At 38.5% G+C, this 19,456-nt stretch overlaps 1 protein-coding gene across 8 annotated transcripts in view; it reads right to left on the reverse strand.

Moving 5' to 3' along the window:
- PATJ (PATJ crumbs cell polarity complex component) overlaps window positions 1-19,456 on the reverse strand; it is a 368,893-nt gene that overhangs the window by 139,305 nt on the left and 210,132 nt on the right. For all 8 annotated transcript variants that reach the window (XM_070468065.1, XM_070468067.1, XM_070468062.1 and 5 more), the window contains exon 29: window positions 6,188-6,279. In XM_070468065.1, coding sequence (XP_070324166.1) covers window positions 6,188-6,279 — 92 coding nt within the window. The remainder of the gene's footprint in view (window positions 1-6,187; window positions 6,280-19,456) is intronic.

Here is a 19,456-nt window from a genome sequence, read left to right on the forward strand (position 1 = left end):
CTAAACAGAGAAACAGAAGAGCCTTGAAATTGCGGGAGAGTCTCCACTTCCTACAACTCCTAACACAGTTCAGTGCTAATGATAGGCCTCTTCCTCAAAACTCCTTGTCATTTATGCCATGGATGATGTTTTACCGTGCACTTGAAAAGGGGCACTGCATCCTTTAACGATCCATGAGCATAAGAAAATGCTTATTTACAGAAATCATATCAAATGACACACGCAGCCATGTTCCTCCCTTCTAGTCTGAGCTTAAAAATCTTTATCTGTGACACTTTCCCACAGGCGACAGAGACCAGGTTAGGTGTGTCTCCTGTATGTCCCTATAGTGTCATGGCACTTACACCGCTAGAAAAGGCACCAGACTGCTTCACTCTCTGTCCACCCTCAGGGCAGAAACTGTGCCCTCTGTGTCACTCCACAGCACCAGCACAGGGAGGCACTCTGAAAACACTTACGCCACAAACGCACGAAGGCTTCCTTGGGAGAGTCAGACTCCTACCTGATCCCACAATCTTTGTTCCCTCCTCATTCTCAAAACTAGATATAAAGAAGCAAGAGCACAATAAGGGTCTTATTCAAATGGACTTACTTTGACATTCACATTAATTTCAAATCAATATCATTTTTTAGGGACAAGACTAGAAGGTACCACGCCACACCATATTTTTTAATTACAAAAACAAAACATGTGTTCAATGGATACAGTGAAGTGGGTCCCATGGTGAGTCCACTTTCACTTGGTAGGGCTTGACAGCTAGCACTAAATCTTTCCAAGGGCTTCAGTTTCATTTGGCCTCCTTTAGCCCCAGGAGTTTTTAACAGTACACATTTTCCACATGTAATTAAGTAATGGAGAGTGAGTTGTTATACATGACATTTAATTTTCGATAGTGGGGGAAGGTATGACAAGAGCTACAGGCGAGATCATTAATCTCCTTGGATCCTTGCACTGCCAAATACAGCAATTCATTCTTCATCATATTAATACTTCTTCTTATACTGAAATGGGAGTGCTTGTGTAGAGGAGATCATATGGAATAGGAAAACTCAGAGTTGAATGTGTGGTACATAGTAAGCACCCACAGTGTAATATGCATCTAGATGATCTAGAGTATAATCACTGACAATACCACAGTCCAAATGTGCCACTGGGCACAATTACATGATTACAGTATTGTCCAAAATCTAATAATGTGGGGAGAAAAGGGCAAAAAGTGATTATGTAAGTAAGTCGTGTTTGAAGATGAAAGTGTTAGTCACTAAGTTGTGCCTGAAATCGTTGTGACCCCCACGGATTGTAGCCTGCTGAGCTCCTCTGTCCTAGAATTCTCTAGGCAAGAATACTGGAGTGGGTAGCCATTCCCTTCTTCAGGAGACCTTCCCGACCCAAGGGTGGAACCCAGGTCTCCTGCATTTGCAGGTGAATTCTTTACCATCTGAGCCTCCAGGGAAGCCCATGTCATGTACACACAGCAGCAACTTTCTAATTTTCCCTGATGACTCACAGACCCACTTTGTGAATTATACATCAATTAGTATATGAACAAAGGCAAGTTTTAGGACAAGGACATGATTACACAAATGTATATCATTACAGACTAAAAGCCCTAGTTAATTAAAATGGTACCTGCAGCATATTTTCACACCTTCCTGTGATTATTTTACTGCTACTCATTCTCCTAAACCTGTAGCCAGTTCCCATTCTTATCTTCCTTGTCAATAAATTAGAAAAAGAGTTACTCAGGTATAAAAGCCAAAATTTTCTGTATAATGGAAATGCACAGGGAATCAACAATTTCAACAAAGGAAGGAAATACTACCATATAGAAGCAATAATCAAAGAAATATAATTTATAAAGATTGGTTTTTAAGGTAACATTATATAACACAAGGGCTTCTCAGGTAGTACTAGTGGTAATGAACCTGCCTGCCAATGCAGGAGATGGTAAGAGATGCAGGTTCAGTTCCTGGGTTGGGAAGATCCCCTGGAGAAGGAAAATAGCAACCCACTCCCGTATTCTTGCCCGGAGAATTCCATGGACAGAGAAGCCTGAAGCCATGGGCTACCGTCTGTGGGTTCACAAAGAGTAAGACATGACTGAAGTGACTCAGCACACATATAACACAAAGCAAGTTATGCCATTTTAAAGAAAAATATAATTGCATCTGTTGTATTGAGATGATTTAAGTGCTAACCTCTTGAAACCCGGTAACAAATCAGTACCTAATTGTTTCAGGATTTTGTTCCAAAATAGGCAAAACTATACTTGTGACAATAGTCTGAAGGAGGTAATACATAGGCAGAGGTTGAAAGATGCACCTAATTGAGGAATGAACTAGTCAATCAGCCCAAAGAAGCAAGGATGCCATATTGCTTGGCACCTAAATGCACAGTTTACCACACATGAATAGGACACCAATCTACCAAGCTACCCGTACACAGCTAATGAACAATAAAATTTTTTCGTTTAGATTTTCTTTAACTCCTTAAGTGCTTTAAATTCTGGACCTATTTAATATTACTTAGTAAAATTTATTATATTGACATGAGGATTCATTCATGTTAATTAGATTTCTCTTTATACATTCCTCAATTAACGAGCATTCTACTCCTTGTTAGAATATCAGGTCATCATTAAAAAAAGAAGACAACAGAGAAGCAGCAGCAGCAGTCTAGCAACAGCAGACAGGGAACTAAAAGATGTTTTAGGCAGGCTGTGTCCTTGTCTCTTATTCTAACATTTACTAGAAATGGTTGTATATAATGTCTGCAGCTATCTCTTCCAGTGCTTAACCATTATGATCTTAATTAGAGCAGTCTTAAACTGTAAATGTGATTCAGTCAAAAAATAGTCAAGATTCTGGAATTAGACAATGTATATATGAGAAGCGGTTCTTTTTTTCCCTCCTCTTTCTTTCACCCTACCTACTACTTTCCTTCTCTTTTACCTCCATCCTGCCTCCCTCCCACATTTTCTGCCATCATCACCATCATCTTCATCTCTATAGCAGCCATATGTTGAGTCCATATTGCCAGGCAATTTACATGTACTAATACATTAGACAATTTATGAAATAGCTCAGGAAACTGACCAAGCTCAAACAGCTGTGGTATCGTGAGTGAATTTCAAGCCCAGGCTCAGTGAATTGATGGTTTCTTTTTTTAATCACTAAGCCTGAGGGTTCAGTTTTGCTTTAGAAAAGAACTGATCACTTTAGATAAGAGTTATTAGTCAAATGACTAGCTCCTTCCCTATAGAAACTGAAGCATTAATTAATTAATAAAATGCTGGCATGCAAATTACTAGATATGTATCTATTGATTCAAACAAAGGCTATGAACAGAGGAACATCTTTCTTGCTTCAATTCAAGCTCCTTTTCCTTTAGACAGTCTAAAAGTAGATACAACAATAGATTGTTCAGAATCATGCCCATGTCATTTTTCTCCTTACAAAAGAAGATACAGAAAATCTTAAATTGAGGAGAGGGACAAAACTATAAGGAGTTTTATAAAACTAACTTACTATGATTGTTGCATTTGGAGAATATATGATCTGGATTGCTCAGTAAGAGCTGAGAGGAAATTTATTCTATAAAGCTTTCTGAATCCCCACTATGTGCTAGACACAGTAATTCAATGACCATGCAAGAAAGATTCATAATTAGATAGCATATTCTGACTGTAGCTAGATATTTCTAAATTGCTTAAAATCATGTCCAGTAAATAAGTATTCAGCAGCATCCTCAATCATGCTTACACCATTAATTTGCTGAACAAATTTTTTCCTTGATTCTGATCCCTTCTGAACAGTCCAAAATTGAAACTACCAGACACTAAATTAATGCGACTTTATTACCATTATTAAAATTTTACTCAACTTTCTCTTCTGTCTTCTAAATAACTTCAATTCATTTAATCTTTCTTTCTTGAAGCAGGGGGTTCTATTTCCCAACTACTTAATTGCATTAAATGATTTCCTTTGGATCCTATTCAATTCTCTTCTTGTTCCCTTTAAAATGGGATGAGCCAGCATGAGTAATAAAGGCCCCACAGATGACGAAGACATAACAATGATGTTAATCAGTAATAACATCCCTTGCAGCAGTGGCCACAAAGTGCCAAGCACTGATGTGCAGACACTATTGAATGCTACGTAACATCTCATGTGATCCTCACACAGCTTTAAACCAAGTTTTCAAGCTTAAATGACTTCAACTCTTTACTTGTACAGATTTCTATTGATGGACACTTTAAATTTTTGAGTCGCTTACCTTTTCTCAAGTCTGTTCATGTTTTCATCATCTAATTAAATTTGTAACCTCTGGCAATAGGAAGGGTAAAGCGACTGGTGTCTAACAGAGAACTTCAAGGTCAGTAAGCCAAAGGAGACTGTCATTACACAAATGGGGGAGGAGGAAGGTTTCTCCCCCTAGATACAAAGGCAAAAAACCCTGGAAATCCAGAAAGTGCTAATGAACAGGATAAAAAAAGCCATTAATGTAGGACTTTTTCAGGAGCAAAGCAGCTGCGAGGCTGAAGTAATGGCATGGGAAGGAAAATTTCAGTCATCTACACTCGTGTCCAAATCTGGGAATAAACAACCTCTAATCCCAGCTGTCTCCTGGGAATGGATGGGTCTTACTAAAAAGTAGCTACTGAGAAGGGGAAGAGTAATATTAATCATTGCCATCATAAAGACAGGTAATATTTCTTCAAGCCTTTACTCTCTGCTTGACACTGTTATTTCTAATTTTCAAAATACCACAATGAATGAGGTAAAGTGCTGTATAATCCCCAGTTTATAGATGGTAACTGAGGCCCCAAAGGCAAAGAAACAGAGTGATAGTTAACATACAGTTACATTCTCTAAAAATAATTCAGATTTATCTGTCATTTCAGTAAAATTACAGGGAATAAAACCTCATTCCATGTCTGATGGAGCAATGATGGCTCCCACCAATGAGGGGTCTCAATTCTGACTCACTTATACCAAAAGGGCTCAGTCTGCTGGCAGATGAGGTGTGGGCAAATGTGGAGCCCCAAATGGACCACACGACTCCAGACCGTAGAGCTCACATCTCCTCCCTCTGTATTTCTCACCTGCCCTCTTAACATGAAGCTCCTAAAACTTCCCTGGGTTCTTTTTTTTCCTGCCTATCCTTTGATGAAGGCAATAATGAGATAGCAAACGTAGCGAATGTACCAAATGATGGTGATGGGAGGATGACAAGCTAGAATGTTCTATTAGATTTAAAAAGAGGATAATCAGATCAAGAAAGAATTTTTCAAAATAGAAATACAAATATAAGCCTCAACTACCAGTTCTATCATGTGAACTGTACATAACAAGAACACCTCAGAATCAAATCAATCTATACTTTTCTTTAAAGAAAGCTGAGCACCGAAGAATTGATGCTTTTGAACTGTGGTGTTGGAGAAAACTCTTGAAGTCTTCTTGCAGCCCAGTCCCTTGGGCAAGAAGATCCAACCAGTCCATCCTAAAGGAGATCAGTCCTGGGTGTTCACTGGAAGGACTGATGTTGAAGCTGAAATTCCAATACTTTGGCCACCTGATGGGAAGAACTGACTCATTTGAAAAGACCCTGATGTTGGGAAAGATTGAGGGCAGGAGGAGAAGGGGGCGACAGAAGACTAGATGGTTGGATGGCATCACCAACTCGATGGACATGGGTTTGGGTGGACTGCGGGAGTTGGTGATGGACAGGGAAGACTGGTGTGTTGCAGTTCATGGGTCTCAAAGAGTTGGACATGACTGAGCAACTGAACTGAACTGAACTGATACTTTTCTTGGGCTTCCACGTTGGCTCAGATGGTAAAGAATCTGCTTGCAATGCAGGAGACCCGGGTTTGATCCCTGCATCGGGAAGATCTCCTGGAAAAGGGAATGGCTACCCACTCTAGCATTCTTGCCTGGAGAATTCTATGAGCAGAGGAACCTGGAAGCTTACAGTCCACGGTGTTACAAAGAGTTAAACACAAGACTTAGCACACATACATTTCTTAAAGTGACAATTACAAAAGGAAAATATATTTTTAGAACAGAGTGATTGTTTTAAACAAACAAAAGATAAAATAGTATTACATATTTTATGTATAAGATAAAATAATAACATCTCCAGAAGAGATCTTGAGTTTTAGGAAACCAGACATATCTGTCTTACCTGATGAAAACCAGCTTGACCTTTGGCGGGGCAGTCTTAATAATGGCAGATGCATTTTGGTGACTTCTTCCATATAGAATCTGATTGTTTATCTGTGGTAAAAAAATAAAATGCACTTGTAAATCTACAACATATATATTTCATGTATATGCATGTGTATATATATATATATATATACACACACACACACACGTATACAAGTATATGTGCATATACTTGGAATTAAACAATAAAGTTCCTTCATTTTTAAGTGGGTAGATGTAGGACTCTTTAATGCTAAAAATCTTGACATTCTTCATAGTACAGATTCAAATACTAATTCTAAGCAGCTACTAAAATCTCTTAAATTCAGAATTTTTGGACTTTTTGCTAAACTTGACAGTAGCAGTTGAGCTAGATGCAAAAAGTTTGTGATAGATATTTCATTTCCTACAGATTTTCCAGACTCCTAAGAAATGCAGAAAACAAACCAAACTGTGGTATTCATCAGAGCTCTGGAGGGCCCATTAAACATGATTCTGTAAACATGTCAAGGTTATTACATAGCATAAATTGTGTTACTCCAGAGGATGTAAATATTATGTCCCCATTATAAGTCAAATATTAGATCAATTGCACAGGATATTTTACAGGACCCAATGAATGAGACATCTACTCTTATCCAAGATGAGGAGAAATTCTTTAACTTGACTGAATTCATCTAAATACTATCTAAAAACATTTATATTCTAAATTTCTTTACTCCATATTTTCCCATTGCTAAGCTATGTTGACAGCTACAATCAATCTTTTATTTTATTTCAACCATTTGATAATAGCTCACACAGTTTTGGCTTTTTCTCCCTTGTCTGTTCAATAAGTAGTTAGTGATCTATGTAATATTGTCTCTATTTAACTGAGGCCTGATATCTTTTACTATTTAAGGGATAGCATAGTATACTATATAAGGGATGGTAAAAACGGGGCTTATGCTTTCTGTAATTAGTATCTAATTTGCCTGTCCTTGATGCCGCTGAACTGTTGCATTTGAAGACATTTGAAAAAGGTCTCATTTTTGTTCTAACAGCTGTTATGAGAAAGTATACAGAAATTAACACTTCAAAGGATGGAATGAAAATATAATATTTTTAATCACATAAAATGAAGCTCATCCATCACCTCAAAGGGGTAAAGCTGGGATTCATGTGAAAGGCTGTTACAAAGACTAAACTTGAACCACTGCTTCACTTGAACCACTGCTTCATTATATCTCTCATTTTGTCAGCTTTTATTCTTCACCAAGATAATAAGTTTCCTAGAAAACTATCGATCACACTGTCATTTCTCTGTGTCTCACTTTCTTCTTCTTTAAAATAAATCTAAGCATCTATTACATAAAACTATTGTGAGAAATGAGATAATGTCTTTAAATTTTATTTACAGTAATCTTGGAGTGAAAAAGTTGGCTTAAAACTCAACATTCAGAAAACAAAGATCATGGCATCCGGTCCCATCACTTCATGGCAAATAGATGGGGAAACAGTGGAAACAGTGGCTGATTTTATTTTTCTGGGCTCCAAAATCACTGCAGATGGTGACTGCAGCCATGAAATTAAAAGACGCTTACTCCTTGGAAGGAAAAGTTATGACCAACCTAGACAGCATATTAAAAAGAAGAGACATTACTTTGCCAACAAAGGTCCATCTAGTCAAGGCTACGGTTTTTCCAGTGGTCATGTACGGATGTAAGAGTTGGACTATAAAGAAGGCTGAGTGTTGAAGAATTGATGCTTTTGAACTGTGGTGTTGGAGAAGACTCTTGAGAGTCCCTTGGGCTGCAAGGGGATCCAACCAGTCAGTTCTAAAGGAAATCAGTCCTGAATATTCATTGGAAGGACTGATGTTGAAGCTGAAACTCCAGTAATTTGGCCACCTGATGCGAAGAGCTGACTTATCTGAAAAGACCCTGGTGCTGGGAAAGATTGAGGGCAGGAGGAGAAGGGGACGACAGAGGATGAGATGGTTGGATGACATCACTGACTCAATGGACATGAGTTTGTGCAGGCTCCGAGGGTTGACGTTAGACAGGGAGGCCTGGTGTGCTGTAGCTCGTGGGGTCGCAAAGAGTCGGACACAACTGAGCGACTGAACTGAACTGAACTGATATCCATATTGTAAAGTAATTAGCCTCCAACTAATACAAATAAATGGGAAAAAAAATAATAAAATTCAAAAAAAATTTTTTAAAAAGGTTTTTAACTTTTAAGCATTAAAACTACTCACCTTTTCTGTGAAAGTGAAAGTCACTCAGTAGTGCCCTACTCTTTGCAGTGCCATGGACTACACAATACAACCCAGGGATCAAACCCAGGTCTCCCACATTGTAGGCGGATTCTTTACCAGCTGAGCCACAAGGAAAGCCCAAGAATACTGGAGTGAGTAGCCTATCCCTTCTCCAGTGAATCTTCCTGACCCAGGAATTGAACCAGGGTCTCTTGCATTGCAGGTGGATTCTTTACCAACTGAGCTATCAGGGATTAAGATTTTTGTCTTTTTGATATGACGTATTTTTAAAAATACCCAAACTCTGTATGGTACTCTGATGACGGATACATGCCATTATGGTGATTTAGTGGTAAAGAGAATTAGCCTGCCAATGCTGGAAATACAGGAGATACAGATTTGATCCCTGGGTCAGGAAGATCCCCTGAAGGAGGAAATGGCTATGCACTCGAATATTCTTGCCAGGATAATCAAATGGAGAGAGGAGCCTTGTGGGCAACAGTCTACAGGACTAAAAAGAGTAGGACACAATTGAACGGCTGAGCACGCAGCACACAGAACATGCAAGGGCTTCCCTGGTGGCTCAGTGGTAAAGAATCTGCCTGCCAATGCAGGAGCCTCAGGTTTGATCCCTGGTTCAGGAAGATCCCCTGGAGAACGAAATGGCAATCTGCTCCAATATTCTTGCCTGGGAAATCTCATGGACAGAGGAGCCTGGCAGGCTATAGTCCATGGGGTCATAAAAGAGTTGGATGTGACTTAGCAACCAAACAACAACACTGTTGAATGTGTAACGCCCAGAGTGAGCGCTAACATAAACTATGAACTCTGAGTGATAACAATGTAGGTTCAACAACTGTAATGTATGCACCACTCCAGAAGGGGATGTTGATAATGAGGGAAGCTGTGCATGTGTGGGGATAGGGGTACACAGGAAATCTCTTTAATCTTCCTCTCAATTTGCTCTGAAAAAATAAAAAAAATTCTTTTGAGTGCCCACCATCCATATAATATATTTTCTCCTAATACTTTCATGGTTTTATTTTTCTTATATTTACATCTTCTTACCTAACTTAGCTATTAGAAAAATAAATAAGTCATGTAGTCATTAAGAGTGATGTGAAAAAGCATGGTTCATGACATAGAAAATATCCAAAATATATTAAGTGACAAAGCCTGGCTACAACATAGTGTGTCTAGCATGATCATCTTTTTTGTTAACTATATTTCTTAATCTCTTTAATGGATAGTGAACTGAAAATAATAAAGCTTAAATCACAATTTTAAATTGAGATGATGCATGGAATATGCTTGACCAGTGCCTGGCACTCTTTCCCACTGTGTCTGTACTCTGCTTTCAGAAAGTGCCTAAACCATGACCTATGCAACATTCCTGTCTTTGAACTCTGCGGCATGCGTGTGTGCTCAGTTGCTAAGTCATATCCAACTTTTTGTGGCCCCATGGGCTGTAGCCCACCAGGTTCCTCTGTCCATGGGATTTCCCAGCAAGAATATTGGTGTGGGTTGCCATTTCCTAGTTCAAGGGATCTTCAAGACCCAGAGAGAGAACCTGTGCCTCCTGCATTGGCAGGCAGATTCTTTATCACTGGGCCACCAGAGAAGCCAAAACTCTAGGTTTGAAAAATTTCTCTTATTACACTTGTACTGCACCCATATGGTAAAGCCAACCATGGTCAGGTAGAGAGCATCAGTGCAGGCACACAACAGTAATTGAACAGCGCTAAACTCCTTGAGGGTACGAACCTGCATCCTCCTCTATGTATTCCCCAGCTTTCACACATAGCTTGCATACAGTGGCGGCTCAATGAGGATGCACTGAATCACAGATCCCTGGGTGAAAGGAACACTTCCATTACTCAACTGCTAGTATGCTGTCTCTGAGGTGGGCTCTAACCTTCAACACAATTGACATTTTTTTTAAATGCTTTTTTTTTTTTTTTTTAGCAAAAGCTTGAGAGAATAGAAAATTGAGCTGTTTCATGTTTATGGATATGCCTTTTAGTTGCGATTCTTCATTTTGATAGAAAAGAACCCATGGCACTATTATTCTAAGAAGGAAAAATCACAGCCTAAACGAAGAAACCAAGTCATTAATTTTAATTTACCTAAGCGTAAATCTGAAGTTGTATGTCTTTCATGGTGCTGTTTCTGAATATTCAGAGGCCCTGGCAATAGAATAGCAAGGCAGCTTGCTTGCTGGCGATGTTCTTCCAGTGCCAACAACTGTGGCATTTACTGCTAAGGCAGCTGCTCCCTGCCAATGTTAGGGGCCTCTGGAGAGACTCTGCTACTCAGTGGAAAACTGGGAACAGAATGGGAAACTGAAGATAGAATGAAACTTGATTTTACTGGATTAAATGTAAAAGGAAAATGCAGATCTCTGGATAAAAAAAATCCAAGACAAAGCCTCTTTTCTGGCTTCACAAATTACACATTAGCAGTCCTCTGAGTTTCAGGAGAGGATGATCTCTTTTGTGTTCTCTAGATCTTATTGTATATAAAGCAACTTCACTATGTAAATAAAAGGTACACAGCTTCCAACAATATAAGTGACCTTTATATTTCCTTATCTCTAAGGAAACACATTCCAGAGAAAATTCAGTAAGTAATTAGAAAGAATATGATGCATTTTATGCAAATTAACTTTAGGGTATCGCTTACCCTATTTCTGAGAAGCTGCTGTTTTCTGTTGTTTAAACAATAGATAAAGGGCATCTTCAAGTATAGCATGGACAGGAAAGAAAGCATTTTACACCTCCTGGAAGGTTTTCAGGTTAATTCTAATTATTAATAGCTACCAGTCACTGAGTGCTTACTCTGTGCCAAACACTGCAAACCTCTTGATGCACAGGTTTGCAGTTAAATCTTAGAAGGGCTGGGTGTTGTGTACTTTCACCAGATGATGAAACTGGCATCCAAAAGCTTGATTTAAATATTAGTTGAAACCCTGTATTCCTAAGGCACACCTAGAGGTCCTATCATCTGTATGGTGCACATAAAACTCAGCTGATTTCTAAAGTCATCTTTGTAAAAGCGTCTATTAAATAGACTCTGAGTTGGACATCTACCATCTTAGGTCCTGGAATGTTGATATACACAAGTTAGAATTGAATCTGCCTGCCAATGCAGGGGACACAGGTTTAATCCTTGGGTCAAGAAGATCCCCTGGAGGAAACAGCAACCCGCTCCAGTATTCTTATCTGGAGAATCCCATGGACAGAGGAGATTGATGGGATATAGTCCATGTGGGTGCAGAGAGTTGGACATGACAGCACACGTGTGATACAGTGCAACACAAGTCAGAATCAAGCATTTTATCACAATGCATAGAGGTAAGGCCTGAACACTCTGTTAGGCTTTTGAAATCCCTAATGCAGTATGTAGCTCCGTAAGACTGTACCTTTCTTCTTGTGCAAACAAGCTGCACCCTGAACAGTAACATATGCTTACTACAACTTTTTCATTATAGAAATAAACAAACATTGACCACCTTTTAAACTTTTTTCTAACCCAAGCCAAAGGAAAACAGAATGTAAGTGATCATTCAGATTATCTAGAAATTGGAAAAGATATTATTTTCCATTTACTTCCAGTAAACTGAGAAGTAGAGAAACTAAGTGCTTTCCCAAAGTTTCTCCTTTCAAAAGTGACTCAATGATATATGGAAAGAATAATAAGTTAGTTAGATATATCTTTATCTTTGATACTATCTAATAATGGTAAAAAGAACTCTCCTTAGTACTGACTTGGTATTCCAACTCCCTCTAAATTATTTATTATGTTAAAATCTGAGATGCACAACTCTTCCATTCAAGGGTAACCATAGTTTTAAATCTGGGACAATCCAATTTATACATGTTGTTCCCACTATTTATAGTGTGCCTTCTCTCAAATGTAACCCAGTTTGGATGATAAATAAATTTTCCCACATTCGTCCAGCCATGACTATCGGAAGTATATTTTACGCCACTTCATCTTGATTTCCATATTACTAAATAAGAAAGCCAGACAAGACTGGGGATGTACTAGAGATTTGGGGGGTTGTTGTCAGCACACAACCACTTTTCTTTACAAGGGACGGTCCTTCAAACCTTCCCATCACAAACACCATCCATCATGATTGACAGTCAAGTTAGTATTGCTTGTCATGTCACTCCAGGCCAAAACTGGGAGACATATGACACAGGCCAGGAGCATCAAGATTCTCTCCTCTGAGGGGTGCTTAAACTAGGGCTAAACCACACACAACAATTCTACTTTTTTTTAGCCTCCTGTAGCCATAATATTCCACATGGATAAAGGGATCGGAAAAACTGTCATCTTCTAAGACCCCCAGGCATCCTGATCTTCAGGTTCTAGGAGGGACACACATACCATTCCAATAAATTCCCCTTCTTTGAGTTAAATTGCCTTGAGCTAATTTCTGTTCTTTACCATTTAAAGTCTCTACCAATACACTATCGTGGACTTCTAATTTCTAAACATTAATTTATACATCCAAGTGTGACTCTTATCTCCTAAACTCTTTCAGACACACAGTAATTTACCTTGGCATTCAGAAGGGGAAAAAATGACAAAGGAAAAAGGCTTTCTGTATAAAGGAGATTTTATACTCTTGACCTATAATTCTGGTTTTTTCATCTGTGTTTGTCTTTTCTAATTACTGGGTGTATGCATGTTCAATCATTCAGTTATGTCCAACTCTTTGCAACCCCATGGGCTACATATGGCCCACCAGACTCCTCTGTTCATGGAACTTTCTAGGCAAGAATACTGGAACAGGTTGCCATTCCTATTCCAGGGGATCTTCCTGACCCAGGGATTGAACCCATGTCTCCTGTGTCTCCTGCATTGGGAGACAGATTCTTTAACACAGCATCCCCTGGGAAGCCCTCTGGTTACTGACAAAAGGCCTTTCTGAAATCCTCCACAGGGTTAGTAACTTCTATCTCAGTTCCAAGATCCTTGGTCCCAGAATGACACAAATATTTTATCATGGGTAAGTTAGCTCATCTTCCAAGGTTCTGAACTTCCAGCTAAATGAAATGGCATTCAGGAACAACTTAACAGTTCTAGATACCAAAAACAATAGCCCCAAATAAGAAACATCTGTATTTGTAAAATTTATCAATATTATAAAAAACCTGAACAAACTTCTTTTTGGCCAATAAGGATATAATAGGTTTTTATTTTGATCCATATTTCCCATCATGAGCTGGTTTCTGCTACTATAGCTGAACTGGGGCGGGGGGGGAGGCGGGTCAAGGGGGAAGAGGAGTGGTAGTGAACAAAAAACACTGATTTAAGGTAAACACTCTATATTTAGATAGTAGAGATGGAATACTTAATTGCAATATTTTATGTGTAGTTTATAGAAGAAGTAGAATTAGGGTTAATTCAGCAATGATTCAGCAAAAATAAACAGAAATCCTTTTGTTATACTACATAAACTTTCACTTTAGAGGTCCTTAATGAGATTTGTTTCAATAAGATTATTCAAAAATATCATGAAGAGATAGGTTTCAATTACTCAATTTTCCATAGTTAAATTGAACATGAATATAAATTTATACTGGAGAGTAAGTAGCTCAATTAAATCTATTCAAAAATGTACCAAATTGGAAGTAAAAGTTAATTAGCTTTGATTTCTAAGCTTAGATTAGAAATATTAATTATACAAAAATTAAAATTTAGTTCAAGCAACAGATTTGCCTGAGGTTTGAATATCATGTTAAAATATACTCAACACACTCTTTACCCATGCTTTTACTGAAGTAGTATGATTTATTATGAATAGTAATAAATTATTATTAAAAATTGAGTTATAAGTCAGGTAACTGAAATTGCTGATGAAATCTGAGCATCGTCCCTAATTCACTTTTAAATATAGTCTAAACTTTACATTTCAAACATTATCTATAGGTTAACTTTTTTCTTTAATAAATGCTCTTACTGACTTTAACACAGATGTAGAAAAAAAAACAAACAAATCCTAAGTGTTTATAACTTGATGGATCTTCTTATGGTTTAATTTTTAATCTAGCACTTCCACTTGTAAGAATTTATCCTAAAAAGATTAAAGTCAGAGGTGTCAAAACACTTATCATGGCTATAACTTATAATAGGAAAAACTAGACATTCATCAACAAAAGGTTTATTATATTTGTCTTCATACATCAATAAATGGAAAACTGTGTCATTAAAAGGAGGTAAAGGAGAATGATACAGACCTAAATCCATTGCCATATAAAGATAACATTATAAAGTGAAAATGACCAAACATCATGTAACCTATTTGTCACATTATTTTCATTTATGTAAAAATTTCTGTTTGAGTCTAAAGAAAGCTCTGTGAGGATCTCAACTGTCAATGATGATGGTATCTGGTGGGATTTAAGGTGATAGCCAGTTTTTTTATATTGATATTTTATAACTACTTTGTAACAATACCACTTATAAGTGCTCACAACATACAAAGCATATACACTATGCATGTATATACACACATACACATATGCCTTAAATACATTCTTTCACACAAATCAGCAGAGGAATGCATTATTACCTCATTTTACAGACATAGAAATTGAAACTTAATGAGTTTTAGGAACTTGACCACGGTATTTAGAGCCATTTATAGCCAAATCTGTTTGAGTCCAAAAGCCTGTCCTATTAATAATTAGAAACCACTCCTAAAGGTATGGAGATGGGGGTAAAAGTCACAAGATAAGCAACTTTTTCTGCCTATTTTTTAAAACTTTTGATTTTGTATTGGGAAATAGCCAGTTAACAATGCTGTGATAGTTTCAAGTGAACAGCAAAGGAACTCAGCCATACATATACATGTATCCTTTCTCCCCCAAATTCCCTTCCCATCCAGGCTGCCACGTAATATTGAGCAGAGTTCCAGGTGCCATACAGTTGGTTGTTGTTTTTAATCCTAAGAAATTTTAAATCCAATTAACAGGGCCTCACAAAATAGAAATTCCAGACCAAGAAATATTCCAATAAAAGTATAATACATATGTGTCATACCTATCAATTTATTCACTTATTCAACAGTCATTGCACAAGTGATGAGGAAACAGGAATTTTCATTACCGTCATCAACACAGCTGCCATGCATTGAGCATGAGTATGTTCTAGATACCCATTCTCTGAAAGTCACTTTACTGGAATTGCTTTTGCTCGGTCAGATACGGTTCTTGCACACATACACCTGGTACTCTAGAAAGTGACATGGTCTTGGACACAGAGTAATGCATTGCCATGTGATGGATGCAGACATAAAGCAAGAGATGATATTCTCTTCTTGGAGGTGGGTGGGTGGGTCTTGTGGAATCCTAGCAGGTCTAGGGTGAACAGAGGGACAGTAAGACCACCAGGACTGTGGAAAAACTATTCTCATATATGAAAAGATATGCAGGTAGGAAACTGTAGGTCTCTTCCTAGGAACCATGCATATAGCTTTGGGGGTGGGGTGTAGACTAACAGAATAGAGGTAACCAAGTCCTATTCAAATAAGGCTTTATAGAATATTTTTCCCTTCCAAAATTCTTGGTCACTAGCCCCCATGGAAAACCATCCTCACTTTCCAAACCACTGCTTTCAATTTTGCAGATGGGAGAACTGAAGGGAATAAAGGGGCAGCAAGGCAAGAATGGAACAGGGATGATGACTGCCACTCACATGAAAGCACAATTGCACTCGAATGAAAATATTTCTGAATAAATTTCACATTGATTTCTTTTGCTCAAAAGACAAAATAATACATGTCAAGCAATAATAATTAAATAGTTTAAGCAAAGGAACAGGTTTTAAGGACTAAGTTTAATGAACACAGTGCTGAAATAAGGTCTTTCGTGACTTCATTTAATCTGTTTCTTGTGAAGTATAATGTTCCCAAAGGAACACATCCATTTACAAGGCTAAAGGATGAGAGATTTATTTTCTCTCAAACAGAACGAATTAAATCAAAATACTTTCCGAAGGCAAAGTATAATAGCTTGTAGTTCACATCTCTCTAAATTTGATATACTGGGAAAATAGTAAAAGATACTCCTTTGAATCCTACACCCTAACACTACAGAAAAATATTGACTTCAAGGAAGTGAGAAGAGAAATATATTTATGTGTTGCTCTGATCCCCTAGAGGAGGGCACAACAAACCATTCCAGTCTTCTTGCCTGGAGAATCCCATGGACAGAGGAGCCTGGCGGGCTACAGTCCATTGGGTTGCAAAGAGTCAGACACGACTGAAGCAACTTAGCATGCAGCACACACACTCATTGCTCTGATTCTGTGTTTCTATGGAAGCTGCCCTAGTTGCTATAGACTGGTTCACTTGACCAAATGAAGTAGCTATCTGTGGCTAACTCTGTATTATCTGCAGGGCATAGAAAGGAATGCATGAATGGAGTCAGAAGTATAATCTACTTCTAAGGGCTCATTAATATTACAGAGGAGTCATTCTTTCCCAGGGTGCTGAAGCATTACATCCTATCTCTATTAATGTACATAAGTGTCATATCTTTTTGCGTTTTCATACTGCCCAAGGGGTTCTCAAGGTAAGAACAATGAAGTGGTTTGCCATTCCCTACTCCAGTGGACCATATTTGGTCAGAACTCTCCACCATATCCCATCGGTCTTGGGTGGCACTACACGGCATGGCTCACTTCACTGAGTTAGACAAGGCTGTGATCATGTGCTCAGTTTGGTTACTTTTCTGTGCTTGTGCTATTCATACTGTCTGCCCTCTGATGGATAAAGATAAGAGGCTTGGGGAAGCTTCCTGATGGGAGAGACTGACTGTGGGGGAATCTGGGTCTTATTCTGATGGGCAGGGCCATGTTCAATAAGTCTTTAATCCAATTCCCTGTTGATGTTCAGGCCTGTGTTCCCTCCCTGGTTGGTCTGAGGCTAAACTACGGTAGGGGGAATGGCAACCTCTTTCAAAAGGACTTATGTCCGCACTGTTGTATTCAGTGTCCGGATCCTGCAGCAGGCCGCTGTCAACCCACGCCTCCAACAGAGATTCCTGGACACTCACAGGCAAGTCTGGCTCAGTCTCTTGTGGGGACACTGCTCCTTTTTCCTGGGTCCTGGTGCTTACATGCTTTTGTTTGTGCCCTCCAAGAGTCTGTTTACCCAGGCCCGTGGAAGTTCTATAATCAAATCCCACTAGCCTCCAAAGTCAAATTCCCTGGGGGGTTCTCAGTCCCTTTGCCAGATCCCCAGGTTGGGAAATCTTTTTTGGGTCCTAGAACTGTCTTAACAGTGAGAGAATTTCTTGGCAGGAATTTCTTTGGTATAATTGTTCTGTAGTTTGTGGGTCATCTGCTCATTGGAAAAGACCCTGATGCTGGGAAAGACTGAAGGCAGGAGGAGAAGGAGATGACAGGGGTTGAGATGGTTGGATGGCATCACCAACTTGATAGACATGAGTTTTAGCAGACTCCAGGAGTTGGTGATGGAGGGGTAGGCCTGGTGTGCTGCAGTCCATGGGGTTGCAAAGAGTTGGACACAACTGAGCGACTGAACTGAACTGAACTGAGTCACGTAAGTAAATAGGATCTCAAGTGAACAGTGACCTGGAATTCTTTCTTCCAAGAACATCAGTACATGCTAGAAGTCGAGACTTCCCACAAACTAGCAAGGGCCAGCTTAATAGTTGCTTCTTTCAAACACATGATCTGATTAGCACTCTACTCCAATTACCTATGCTACTAGAATTTTTTCTCTCGCCTTCAAAACATTTTCATCGCTGTGTCTGATAAAGAACTAGCATCCAGAATATTTCTAGAACATAAAGAACTCCAAATTCAGTTCAATTACGAAACAACAACAACAACAACAAATAATTTAAAATGAGGAAGTCACTTGAATCAACACCCCATAAAAGTTTCTGTGGAGAGAGAAAAGATAGGTGTTTGGGTAATACAGATGTACATGACCCTCAAAATTGTACATATAAAGCTTGTGCATTTCATGTTATATGTGTATATGTTATATATGTATATATGTTATATATGTATATATGTTATATATGTATATACATATGCCTATAAAAATAATATTCTGAGTAGGGGTGAGTATATGAAGCTATAGTTGATACCTGAATGACAGAGTGTTAGTAATTGTTGAGTTATGTGATGGCTATACAAAATAATTTCATTATGTTATTCTGTGTACTTTGTGGAGGTTAAAACAAAAAGGCTGTTTTTAAAGGGCAGAAAATATATATGGGTATACCTCCCAGGTAACATTTCCCATATCTTTTGATTTTTAATATTCACAGTTCATAGAATCTATATCTCTCAGTATAATATTTTTCAATAAATCCTTATCTTATAAAGAAAAAAATTGTATCTATACCCCTCAATCGGAGAAGGCAATAGCACCCCACTCCAGTTTCTCTGGCCTGGAAAATCCCATGGATGGAGGAGCCTAGTGGGTTGCAGTCCCTGGGGTCGCTACGAGTTGGACACGACTGAGCGACTGCACCTTCACTTTTCACTTTCACACACTGGAGAAGGAAATGGCAACCCACTCCAGTGTTCTTGCCTGGAGAATCCCAGGGACAGGAGAGCCTGCTGGGCTGCTGTCTATGGGGTCTTACAGAATCAGACAAGACTGAAGCAACTTAGCAGCAGCATACCCCTCAATACAAAGTAAAAGATTTTAAACAAAAAACTGTGAGGGAAATGGTCAAAGTAGCATTTCAAGTACAGAATCACAGGGAGATGTTTTAAGCCACACACTCAGAGTCAACAAGGAGGATATACAGCGTAGATGTTGGCAGAGCTAAGGAAGCCACGGTAGTGCATACAAAGAAACTGTGTGTTAGAAACCAGTGTTTGGTGATTCTGAAGTGATATCAGACACTTCATATCCTGACGTGATTATTGTTACCTATATATAATATCTTTGTATATATTATACTATAATACTTTAGTTATATTTTAGCAAACTGAGGGGGGATTGGG

Source organism: Odocoileus virginianus, chromosome 5 (genome assembly GCF_023699985.2).
Source record: "Odocoileus virginianus isolate 20LAN1187 ecotype Illinois chromosome 5, Ovbor_1.2, whole genome shotgun sequence".
NCBI classification, from domain to species: domain Eukaryota; kingdom Metazoa; phylum Chordata; class Mammalia; order Artiodactyla; family Cervidae; genus Odocoileus; species Odocoileus virginianus.